This window comes from Macadamia integrifolia, chromosome 5 (genome assembly GCF_013358625.1).
Source record: "Macadamia integrifolia cultivar HAES 741 chromosome 5, SCU_Mint_v3, whole genome shotgun sequence".
In the NCBI taxonomy this organism is placed as follows: domain Eukaryota; kingdom Viridiplantae; phylum Streptophyta; class Magnoliopsida; order Proteales; family Proteaceae; genus Macadamia; species Macadamia integrifolia.
In genome coordinates this window covers 5285585-5297782 of record NC_056561.1, presented here as the reverse complement: position 1 = coordinate 5297782, position 12198 = coordinate 5285585, and the positions used below count along the sequence as shown (strand labels likewise).

Genomic DNA, 12198 nt, shown 5'->3' with positions numbered 1-12198 from the left:
TGCTTTTAATGTAATTGTTGGATGCTACAATTTTATTGGAGTTCCTTCTTTGGGAATGTTTTTTGGTGTAGCTGTTGGATGCTACACTTTGTTGGAGTGCCTTCTTTGGGAAGGTCTTTTGATGTAGCATTGGATGCTACACTTTGTTGGAGTGCCTTCTTTGGGAAGGACTTTTGGTGCTGCTGTTGTTCGTTGTTATTGGAATGTTTTCTTTGGGAAAGGCTTTTGGTGGTGGTGTTGTTCGTTGTTGATGGTTTTGCTTGGTTTATTCGACAAGAAGTTTCTTTATCTGCTGCTGTTTGATGTGTTTGAGCTGATATTGCTACTCGCATTATGATATTGGAGTTCTCTCTATGCTCAGTGGAGTTCTTGTAGGTCTAACTTGGAGCATTCTTTTGCTATATGTATACTCCCTCTTGAGGGGGAGTGTTAAAGAGTGTTCCCAATAGGGGAAATGTCTTCATCGTGCTATGAGTTGAATCTTAGAGTTAGAGTTGTTTTTTGTTTCCTTATTAGATTGTAACTAGGTGTTTGAGTCTTAGTGCGTATCCTACCAAGACTTTATTTATTGGATTATAAATAAAGGTGAGCACCACAATAGCTATATACAGAGTTTTCCTAAACGACCCAGTTTAGGGTTTTGTCGCCTGAGTCGATTTTTATTATCTATTGTTTTTTTGCTGAAGCTTTTAGTTGGAATTTGAGTTTTGCACCAATTTGGATTGATCAATAAAGTTGGATGAATTATTTTTAGATCTATCTCCCTGCCAGGGTTTCAAATCGATTTCCTATGGAGCAAGGTTTGTCAAAATCTATTTTTTTTGCAAGTTTTTGGAAATCGAAATTTTGTTTTTACTTTGTGATAATGGCTGAATCTGAAAATGTTGTTACTGAGGAAGTATCATCCTTCTCTCATAGGATCACAAAGAAGAAACTTGCAAGAGCTTCCAATTTTCAAAAGTGGAAGAAACTTGTGCAAAATTGGTTTTAATTGGTCATGGTCAGTTAGGTCATCTTACAAAGGTGCTTGTCACAGCGTAAGGGTATTACGAGTAATTGGACTGATATGGATCTTCTTATTGCATAGCGTAAGGGTGTTAGGAATTGTACCCAACATCCTATTTCTAACTTTGTGTCATATTCTGGTTGGTCATCTTCCTTTCGCTCTTGTCTTTCAACTGTTTCTCTCATCATGTTCCTAAGTCTATTGCAGAGGCATTATCTAGTCCTAACTGGAGGATAGCTATGGAAGAAGAATTACTCGCAATGGAGGAGAATCAGACTTGGGATCTTGTACCGTTGCCTAAGGGCAAATTTGCTTTTGGTTGTTGCTGGGTTTATGTGGTTAAAGTTAACCCTAATGGTTCTCTTGCTCGGTTTGAATTCCAGGTTGGTTGCAAAGGGGTATGCCCAGGTTTATGGTGTTGACTATATGGATACCTTTCCTCCCATTGCTAAATTGGCATATGTTCGTCTTCTGATATCTCTTGCAGTGGCGTCTCATTGGCCGCTGTATTTAGCTTGATGTGAAGAATGTTTTTCTTCACAGTGATTTGCATTAGGAGGTCTATATGGAGCAACTTCCAGGGTTTGTTTCTCAGAAGATCCACTTAGCAATAATTGGTCAACCTACCACTAGGAATAATCTCATTGGTTGGTTTATACTAATTTGAAATATAATCTCCCGCTTTCATTGACTAATAAAATGCAGTCATTGAAGGGAAAAAGAAAAAGACAAGACAAAATTACAATTATGCTGTTTCAACAGAATAAAAGAGAACATACATTATGGAAGATGTAGCAAATACATTCTGGCATGAATCGAATATTTGAAGCTTCACCCCAAATGAGAAGATACAATCCAATGTAAAGTAGCTGTAACTGTTGACTGTCAGCAGCATTACGCGGGATCCTGCAAATAAAAATAAGAAAACTAATAAAAGGACACATCCAGAGCTTCTCAAGGCAAAAAAGAAAGCACCCAAAAAATTGTATCACTACTTTGAAGGACATTGTTATGAATTATGATATGACTTGCAACCACTTACTTGACATTTTGTTCAATATGCAAGTAGTTACACCATGAGTAATAATTTTTTAAGATTCTCTTCATCAAATTCTCTACAGTGCCATTATCCAGCTGCAATAAGCATATTTGTTAATCATAAATGATGGATGCAAGTCCAGATAGCTAACAAGCAAATAGACCAAACTAAATTTGATCCTGGCCAAAAGATAGAAAATTACCTGGCCATAATCCTCTAGTTGCTTATTCTTTATATCAGCATTTGCCAGTAACAATATTAAGTGTTCCCTCTGATTTGCTAAATTTCCTTTCTTCAATGTCAAACATTTATGACAAAAGCAGAAATAGTCAGATGGCTCAAGTGTATATTTACTGATAATAGTCAAAAACAAATTAGATTGTGGAGAAAACTAGGATTACATATATCCAGACCAACAGATGACCGTGTATTTTACAGCCGGCACACTTAAATCTTCTGCAAAGAATTCAGAACCACTGGTTGACAAGCCCCACCTAAATAACTTCAATTCAAATCATCTAATCATATTCCTGTAACCACCAGAGGTTTTGTATTCCTACTGGTTTTTAAAGATCTCATAATTCATAATTATTCCCAACGTAACCATTGTTTCCCTGGTATGTGTCCTTTTCTACAAGAATCCTGCACTTTCTCCGCAGCTTTTTACAAATTACAATTGAAAAATCAGATTCTACCACATCTACAATTTGAATTATTCAAAGTTGAGGAAACAATAGCACAATTTTTTTGGGGAGTGGGGACAAATAGCGATGAATGCGATTTTCCTATTTTCAAGTCATTTCATAGTGAAGGGGCACACAAGTTGGGTATTACATTGAGATTTGAGAGGTCAACGCTACGGAAAATTCCTCAAATAATTCGATATGCAATAGAGCAAGAACCCAGACTAGATGCCGAAGGATCCATCATCCTTCCCCATCGCTCTCTCTCTCTATCCCTTCCCATTCCTCCTGCTTGCTTAACTCTACCAAGAGCTGGAAAAAAATAAACGAAAAAGAAATTGCCTCTTTCCCCGACAGACTGCACCCATTGAAACCCCACCCTTTGATCTCCCACAGCAACCCATCATCGACGCCCTTCTAAGGTTTCTGCAATAAAAATAAATAAAAAAAAGAAACAACGCCACCTACTGAAACCTAATCCCCTTCGTTCTACCCCTCCCTCAACAGCCCTAACCCCTCACTGTGACATCTACTCCACTAAACCCTCCCTTCCATCGAAGTTGCCAACTCCGATTCGAAGTGGAAGTCCAGCTCCACCTCCACGCTGATTCTCCAGCGGTGACATGTCTTCTCTCCCACAAAATCAATAAGTCCTTCCCATCGTATTTTTTTCTACTCCCTAACATACCCCCACCCACTCAGATTTAATTAATTCCCTTTACCGGCTTACCCCATCTCCATACTACCCCTCCCTCTTAACGTTACTCTCCCTTAGCCTTCTATTTGCATTTACATTTACATTTTATCATTTCCTAATTCCTATAATGCCCCTGCTGGACTTTGTTTGTTAGCTTGCTATTGTTATTTACAGTTCTACCACCAACTAGACTATTAGAGTTACTGATTCTAAATTAGAGTTAGTGAGTCTAAATATAAACCGTGTATAAAATCCAAACCTAAAGCTACATCATGGAGATTGATCGGTATGATATATTCCTTAAGAGTAAAAGATGATCTCCATACCCTGCAAGATAAACTTTGTAATCTCCATTCAGGTTGCTAAATCCTATTTGGCCACTCCATGAACAAGCGTTCATGGCCATTATGGAGAATTCCTTTACGAAGGAGATAAGTTAGTTACATTTATATATGAAAAATCGAGATCTGGTGATATAACGCAGGGTCTTGAGCTGAATGAGATGAAACTTTCACATCCGATTTTGAGGGGGGGAGCTCCTATAGGAACCTATCCCAATTTCCCTTTTGCTAGGCCTATAGCTAAGAGGCCTACTTTCTACAATTACGAGACTTATTCAAATATAAAATACAATCCTGGAAATACAGCATACCGCTTTTTTTTACTACCCAAGGATTCGATACGTTTCAAAATCGACAAACCTCTACGGGAACAGGTGCTATCAGAGAACAATTAGCAACAGCTTGCCAATAATAATAACACCTTCTATGATAAGGTGTCAAGCATGATAGAATCCTCAGAAGGCAGATCATAAGACAACAAAAGTGAAGATTAAGCTAAAATGAACAGTCTGATCAAGGTTGCAGTTGAAGAATTGATCGACGGTCCGATTTTATTTATAAAACCCCGTGATCAAATTCCAATCAAATACAAGACATTTGCTTATAACCATCAGAGGATCGTGATGATTGATCGTGAAATGCACTAGATCATTGCCCCATCAAAACCTATGTTTGTGGATAGCTATCAAATAGTGTTGATTCTCTCATTTTACAAAACTTGTAGTCGAGTTTTTCTCAATGCTAGGGGAGTTGTTGTAGGTACACTACCTTGAACCGATCCAAGCCCATTTGGGTATCCAGACGAAGATGATAGCTAGATCCAATGGTTCAATAGGAAATAGGGACTTACTTTGAGTTATTTTGTAATTTCGCAAGTTACCTTCGAATCAGAAATTCTGACTGCCATCCATTCCAGCAAATAAAGTCCCTAGTCTTGATGGCTTTAGCATATGTTTCTTCTCTTCTTGTTGGGATATCACTAGTTTCGATCTCATCTATGCCATCCACAATTTCTTCTTTAAAATCACACATTCCTTTGCCTTATCCCCAAAAAAGAAGGAACCTCCTCCATACAAGATTTCAGACTTATCTCCCTTTACAACCTTCTGTACAAATTCATTGCCAAAATTCTAGCCTATCGCCTTCAATTGGTTGTTGATTAACTTGATTCCCTGGTTAGTTCCAATAAATCTACATTTACTGCCGGTAGGAGCTTTTTATAACAATATGTTATGATACGAAATTATTAGGGAGTTTGAGTGCAAATCCCACTCCCCTGCAGCCCTCCTCAAGATTGACATCCATAAAGCTTTTGACTCCATCAATTGGGACTTCATCCGCAAAGGCCTAATTCAAATGTCCTTTCCCCTGTTTTTGTTCACTGGATCTATTCATGTATCTCCTCCCCTCTTCAATGGGGATCAGATAAGGTTGCCCTTTATCCTCAACGGTAGCCTAGCTGGCTATTTCCTCTCTCTCTCTCTCGTTGTGTGTATGGTCCCTTCCTAGGAAACACTTCAACTTTAGCTGGATGTCAAGATCAAACAAATAAGTTAGATGTGATACTTGCCCTATAAGCATGTTACACAATTTTACAAGTGGTTTACATCCATAACATCAATGTAAAAGATCAAAAATTGATCCAGTTACTGCCATCCCTTTTGCAGTGTTCTAGTAGTATTTCTTTTATAAGTAGCTGAATGGCAAGATTAAACAATTAAGTTTGTTTTACTTCTTTTTTTGCTATGTCTGAGTAGATTTAGGTAAAACAAACTAAAACATTGCAACATGAACTATTGGATCTATTTGATCATAGATTTTAAAATTTCTTAGAAAGTCAACAATAGACCATTACTACATGTAAGAAACCTCATCTTTTTGAACAATTTCAATTAAATACACTTGTCTCTCAATACGGTGTTCTCCATTTTAGTGTTTATGCATGATACATGTTATATATTACTTTTTTTAACTGCTAATTGTGCAAAAGTGTCAAAATGTGTATCATGTCCATTTATGTGCGTATCTTTAGCGTAGTGTATCTCTAATACGATGAAATACCCTTCGATACATATCTTAAATTTAGCCGACCGATACGACAATTGATACCAATACTTTAAGATGGCAACTCTCACTTTCTAAGACTGACTCACCTAAGAAAAATTCTGAGTCACTGCTCTCAAAGTAGGTGTACTTGACAGTTTCTCACTTTCTTGATCCCCTTATATGTGAACTATATGCGAATAATTAAACATCGTAGAGGACTTTTACTAATGCAGAGGCCACAGAAACAGTCCATGAAATGTAAACTTCAGTAGTTTACAATTATGTCTGTTAAAAAAGAATTTCCGCATATAACAAAATGATAAAATACAACATGAATAGGGATTTCAGATTGCAACTTACCTGAAACCCGAAAGCTAGCCAAAGCCAATCAAGCAAATCATGGATGGCTATATCCCTGTCATCAGGCTCATTAGGTGTCGATTGAACTCTGGGCTTTGGAAGGTTATCCACCTTATGCAGAGCCTTAATCGCTGCTTTGATCTATACTTCCAGTCAGATAAAGAATTAAGCAGAGTAGTTAAATGAAGCAATAAAATTTGCAGCCAAACAAAATTTAAGAAAGGATATAAAACACAAATTTTACCTCAGCAAGTTCCATTATTGCTGGCTTAACTCCAGTGGCATACAACGGAAGAATGTTATAGTGTACATACTGCTCCTTTTTCATATCAACTTCTCCAGCCCATTTGTTTATCTGAAAGTAGATACACAATAACACAACCTCTAAAAAATTCTCCAAACAAAATAATAATAATAACATGAAACTAGTACAAAAATGACACAAACTGACCTGTGGATCAATTTTCTCAGAAGGCACCACAGCTTTCACAACATCATATAACACCGAAGCAATCTGATAGATCTTGGCCATATCCTCCCTACAAATGACTGTCAGAATAAAGACAGTAAACCAAGAAAAATAGATACTTGAGACATTCAATATTAAGTCTTACGGTTTTCTCTTGTAATGGCCGTCCCTAACTTTTCCTTCATAGAACATATAGTAGAACTTCTGTATTTCCTTAGGATCATTTCCTGCAAGCTGAGGTTTTGTTTCCCTTTCCTCCTGGCACCAAAACAATCTCGACATGTTTTAAGGAATGTAAGCACTTACAATTGAAGCTTACATATACTAGAAGCATATGGTATAAAAGATTTTATAGACAGCATCAAGTAACTTTAAATGTAAAAGCAAATAGAATTTTCCCACCATAAAGTAAGCACCTTTAACAAAACACAGAGTTCAGAGTATGTTAGTACGACAAGCACGCTGGTAAGTCTCATAATAATCAAGTTCTTTCCACATACCACAGAGTTAAGAGTAATACTAAGAGAGAGTCATCTCCCACCATAAAGTAAGCACTGAGCATTATTCCCACCTGGGAATATGTTTCTTTGGCTGTTTTCCACATCAGTGTAGCAGTTTCTAACAACAGATAACCCCGAGTGGAGTGAGCCGTCGAATTCAGCAGGTAGGACATAACCAAGTAATTGGCAGCATGCCATTTGTCCCGAGGAGCACCAGCAGTTGAATGGCAGGCAGTAGCAACTGTGAGATACCCGGAATAACCATGGGAACTGATAGGCAGGAAACAGAATCTGGACCACCTCAAATAGTTGCTCCCATCCAACTTGATGGATTAGCAGGAATGAGGAGTAGTCTCCATTAGAACCATGACCTACACTGTTCGAAAGAACTGATGTAGTTGAATCCTCTGACCCCATAGTTGCTGGTCTCAAGGAGAATCACAGACTAATAAAGTCCAGATCTAAAAAGTCATAGAAATCTGAAAACAAATCAACCCATACGGATCAACCCACAAAGAAGACTCCCGGTGGGACGTGGGAAGAGACTCACCACCAAGGGTAAAACCCTAAAAAAAAAAAAAAAAAAAAAAAAAGCCCGTTACCTAGTGCACAAAGGCTTCCCACATTTAAGCAGGGTTCTGGGAGGGTATATAGGTAGATAGCCTGACCCCATTTGCAGAGAGGAGTCCCGCACCACTGCGCAGGCGGTCTACTCGAACCAAAAGAAAAGGGTCTCAAGAAGGAGAGAGAGAGAGAGAGAGAGAGAAAAAAGGGTGAGAGGCAAGAAAGTTTGAGAGCGTCGCAAGGGGTGTTAAGGCTTCCATGGAAAGGCGAGCAAGGCAATGGAGGGAGAGGGGTGAGGGAGAAGATGGAGAAGGAGAGAAAAAGGGGCGATGGAGAGAGGAGAGGCGATTAAAGTTCCCACTCTGATACCATGTTGATTTTGGGGAATGAATGACTTGTGTCAATTGACACTACCCCTCCCTTGTTCATAATAGCAGGGTTATGAGTACAAAAACATGTAAGCCCTTATGGACAATCCCTATGGACAATTCTACCCTTATACCCATATTATAACAAAAATACTTGCGAAAACTAGCATTAATATATTCAATGTCAATGTCACTGTGAAGGATCCGAACCTTGGCATCAAACTGGGTCCAGATCATGGTAACAAATGAGTAAAAACAAGTAAATGCCTCAGATTTATGGAGAAGAAGATAAACCCAAGTTAAGTGGGAGCAACTATCAATAAAGAAATAAACCAATGATAACCATTCCGAGTGACAATCCAAGAAGGTGCCTACACATCTGAATTAATAGTAGAAAAAGCGGTATCGCATTTATCAAAGTATGGAAATAAGAAATCCGGATATGTTTAGCCAATTCGCAAGTTTCACAATAAAACTATCCAGATTACAGTCCGTTATCAAAGAAGGAAATAAAGAACGAAAGGAGTGATGACCAAGACGTTGGTGCCAGAGATGCACTTGTTAAAGAATGTTATTAGCCTGATGAGTATGAGAAGAGGGGAAGGCATAGTAGTAGGAGCTGGTTCTAGGTAATACAGCCCGTCCCGTACCCTACCACATCCAATCGTTGATCCTGTCACCAGGTCCTCAAAAAGACAGTGTGTGAAATAAAATGAGAAGCAACAATTATTTTTTTTTTGGATGAATAAATAAATTTATTACCAAAAGAGAAAAGAATATACAAGGGAAAAAAGAAGAGGGGGTAAAAGGGACCAACACAAAAAAGTACCACACTCAGGAAGAGGGATCCTACAGGAAAGGACACGTCAAGGGAGAAATAATGGAGATAGGAAGACCCCAGGAAGACAACAGTGAACATGTTCCTTGTGGTGTCACGGACAGAATGGGGGCAAAGAGATCCAAATTTTGGAACTAACATCAAAGAAGACTGCCTTCCAAATCTTATGGAAAGAACGGGAATTGGAAGTCCATCTACAAAGATTTCGCTCCATTCAGATATGGTTGATGGCAACACAGAAGGCAAGCTTCCCGGCGGTGTCGCAAATGGAAGAAGCAACAAGGTTACGTCGGCCCAAATCCATTCTCTACTCAAAGGGAGGATAGATCTCCTAACAGGCCAACAACTACTGAGGACCTTTTTCCAAACAAAGTGAAGAAAGTGCAAAAGAAAAAAAGATGATTAACATCTTTAATGCCATTCCAACAGAGACAACAGGAGGGGGAAACTTAGATGTGTCGGATATGCAACAATTTAATTCAACAGTAAGGTGGTAAATAGAAAGTAAGTTAGCACATAGATTAGGAACATGTAGAATAGAAGATAAGGAATAGTATAGAGCATACGATAGAACTTTACCAAAAATGGAGGATAAGGATTGTCAGCAACCCGAACAAGGAACGTAGGAACAGAAAAGTCTGAGGAATCAATCATATGCTTTTCTAGGTCAAACAAGACCATGTGGAGATCCTTCTTATGGGATTTATAACTTTCCATGAGCCTTCTCAATAGGTAGATAACCTCTATCGTGGATCTACCTGGCATAAAACTAAACTGGTTCTCCGAGATCTTAGTTTCTCTTCACAGGTGGGCTTCAATAGCCTTCTCTATGATTCATTAGTTTTATGCTTCTATAGTTATTGCAACTCTGAAAATCCCCTTTATTTTAGTAAATCAGGACTACAATGCTTCTCCTTCAATCATTTGTCATCCTCCTTATGTTCATAATCCTGTTAAACAACTTGGTTAAACACTCCGACGGTTTTCCACACTTCTATGGTATCTTATCTAGGCCAGGTGTCTTGCCTACTTCATCTTTCTCAAGGCTTCTTTAACTTCCGCTACCCTAATCTGTTATACATATCTATGACATGTGGGATCTTGTTGAGTAAAGCAATTTTACAGGTCATTCCTACTCAAGAGATCTCCATTTACTAGGGCACTAATATACTCATCCCATCTCTTCACTGTCCTCACCCCTTACCAACACTCTGCAATCATCACCTTTGATACACCTCACTAGATCAAAATCCCTACTCTTACTTTCTCTCATTTTAGTTATCTTATATATAGCTTTTTCCCTTTCTTTCATGTTAAGATTAATATAAAGATCTCATATTTCTTCATCCTGGCCATCCCCTCAATCTTCTTAGCTTTGTTTCGGGCAGCATGATACATCTTCTTCTCTTCTGAATCTTTTTGTCATGACTTATGTTGTAATAAAGGGTTTTATGAGTTTTAGGGAAAGTGTCAGTTACCAAACGGGCCCTAAGGGGTTTAATCATCTTTATAATTCTCTAGAACCTTCTCTCCATTGTTATAAATAAAGAGGGCTAGTGTCATATTAGACACAAGTCATTACCCCATCCAACATGGTATCAAAGCTGTAGCTCTGAAACCCTAAGGGCTCTCCCTCTTCTCCATCTCTTTGCCTCTTTCTCATTTCTCTCTCCCATCGCCTCCTTCATCTGCTCCTCCCTCCATCTCTCTTCATCTGCTTCTCTCTCATGGTGGGAGCTTCTTAAACCACAAGAGGGCTTCTAGCCTCCATCCATCCTTCCCCTGGACTCTCAGACTCTCTTCAACAATGATCTGAGAGACCCTGAACCTTTTTTCATAACTTTTTCAGGTTTTCTCCCAGAAATCGTTTTTTCTATTGTCGGGATGCTTTTTCCCCGTTTGATGCTCTGATTGTCCTAATGTTTGTTGTGATTGGTGCCCCTTATCCTTGTAGTCGTATGTACTGACCACTTTTTTGTTTGAGAGCTCTGTTCTAGAGCTATCCCCAAAATCGTTTTCTCAAGATTTTACCCTTTATCAATTTTTTGGGTTTTCTAGCTTTTCTGATTATTTTGGTGCTTTCTCTATCTCCGGCTAGTGTCTCTAATATTTGCACAGCCCCCTTGTGATGCACATTAATAACCAAAATAGGCTTGTTTTATTAGGAATAAGCCTAGGGTTGGGTTGTATATGTGTTGGGCCTTCAATCCATATGGTTTGGAGTGTATTGGGCCACTTTTATGGGTCTAAAAGAGGGGCTCTAAGATGAGTACGGGATTACTAGATAGTTTCTTTTTTTCATTAGTTTCCTTTTTAGTTGGGCTTTGATGGGGTTAATTAGTTTCTAATTTCAGTCAGTAGTTAGTTTCTAATTTCAGTAATTATATTTTCCTAGTTTCTATTTTCAAAATTGGAAACTAGAGGAGTTGTTTTTTGTTTAGTTTCCTATTTCAGTTTTGGAAACTAAACTTAGTTTCTATTTTGTAAACCCCCCATCATTATTGTAAATAAAGGAGAGCTCTCATTAGTCGAGCCACGATTTATACAAACAAAAAAATTGTTGCTGCTGCAATGTCTCTGCTGAGATTTCTGTGTTTGATCAAAGTGTTGGGTTTGGTGTTTGATCCAAGTGACTCCTTGCGGCGTAAAGTCCAGAAGGTTTTCTTCAAGCTTTCTTATTATCTTTCAAGTTGGCTTTCAAGTTATTTCAAGGTTTTACTGCTGTTATTGAATCATGTATTTACGCTTGATTTCCTGCCCAGAATTCCTGAAAACAGAGCCAATCGGCCTTTTCTGTTGGTACTAGCTCCAGTCATCGGCTGGTTCCCAAACTTTAGTCGATTGTTCCCCTGTACCCCCTTAAGGATCGATCCAAGGTAGGCCTGATTCTACCCAGCCATTAGTGAGATATTACAAATCACCATATTCTCGTCTTTAGTGACCTGTCATGACCAGAACTGAACTCGATGGGTTTATTTTAGTTTTTGCTAGTTGTTGAGCCTCTGTTGCATATTCATCTGTTGATCTGAATTATTTGAAGCCTTATTCCATCACTAGTTTGCTTTTATCTGATTATCCTTATTCTGTCCTAATTGATACTGGTTGTTGAGATCAATAGCCTACTGACTTCTTACTGTTCTATTGGAATGATTATTGCTAGTGTGTTTTAGGTATTTGGTTGTTCTTTGGTTTTAAAAGTTCCTGAAGTTTGGGTCAAATTTGAGTTTTCAAATCTAGTCCTACATTAAATGGTACAAAGCATGGCTGAGAACAACACTCTCACCTTA

The 12198-nt window shown here is 38.4% G+C and overlaps 1 protein-coding gene across 2 annotated transcripts in view; it reads right to left on the bottom strand.

Annotated features, from left to right (window-relative positions):
* The window catches only part of LOC122079365 (putative callose synthase 6), a 74817-nt gene that overhangs the window by 35548 nt on the left and 27071 nt on the right, over positions 1–12198 (bottom strand). For both annotated transcript variants that reach the window (XM_042645763.1, XM_042645764.1), the window contains exons 3-9: positions 6787–6899; positions 6624–6711; positions 6417–6527; positions 6173–6313; positions 2248–2337; positions 2049–2140; positions 1786–1912 (exon numbers count right to left, since the gene is read on the bottom strand). In XM_042645763.1, the coding sequence (XP_042501697.1) occupies positions 1786–1912; positions 2049–2140; positions 2248–2337; positions 6173–6313; positions 6417–6527; positions 6624–6711; positions 6787–6899 (762 nt within the window). The remainder of the gene's footprint in view (positions 1–1785; positions 1913–2048; positions 2141–2247; positions 2338–6172; positions 6314–6416; positions 6528–6623; positions 6712–6786; positions 6900–12198) is intronic.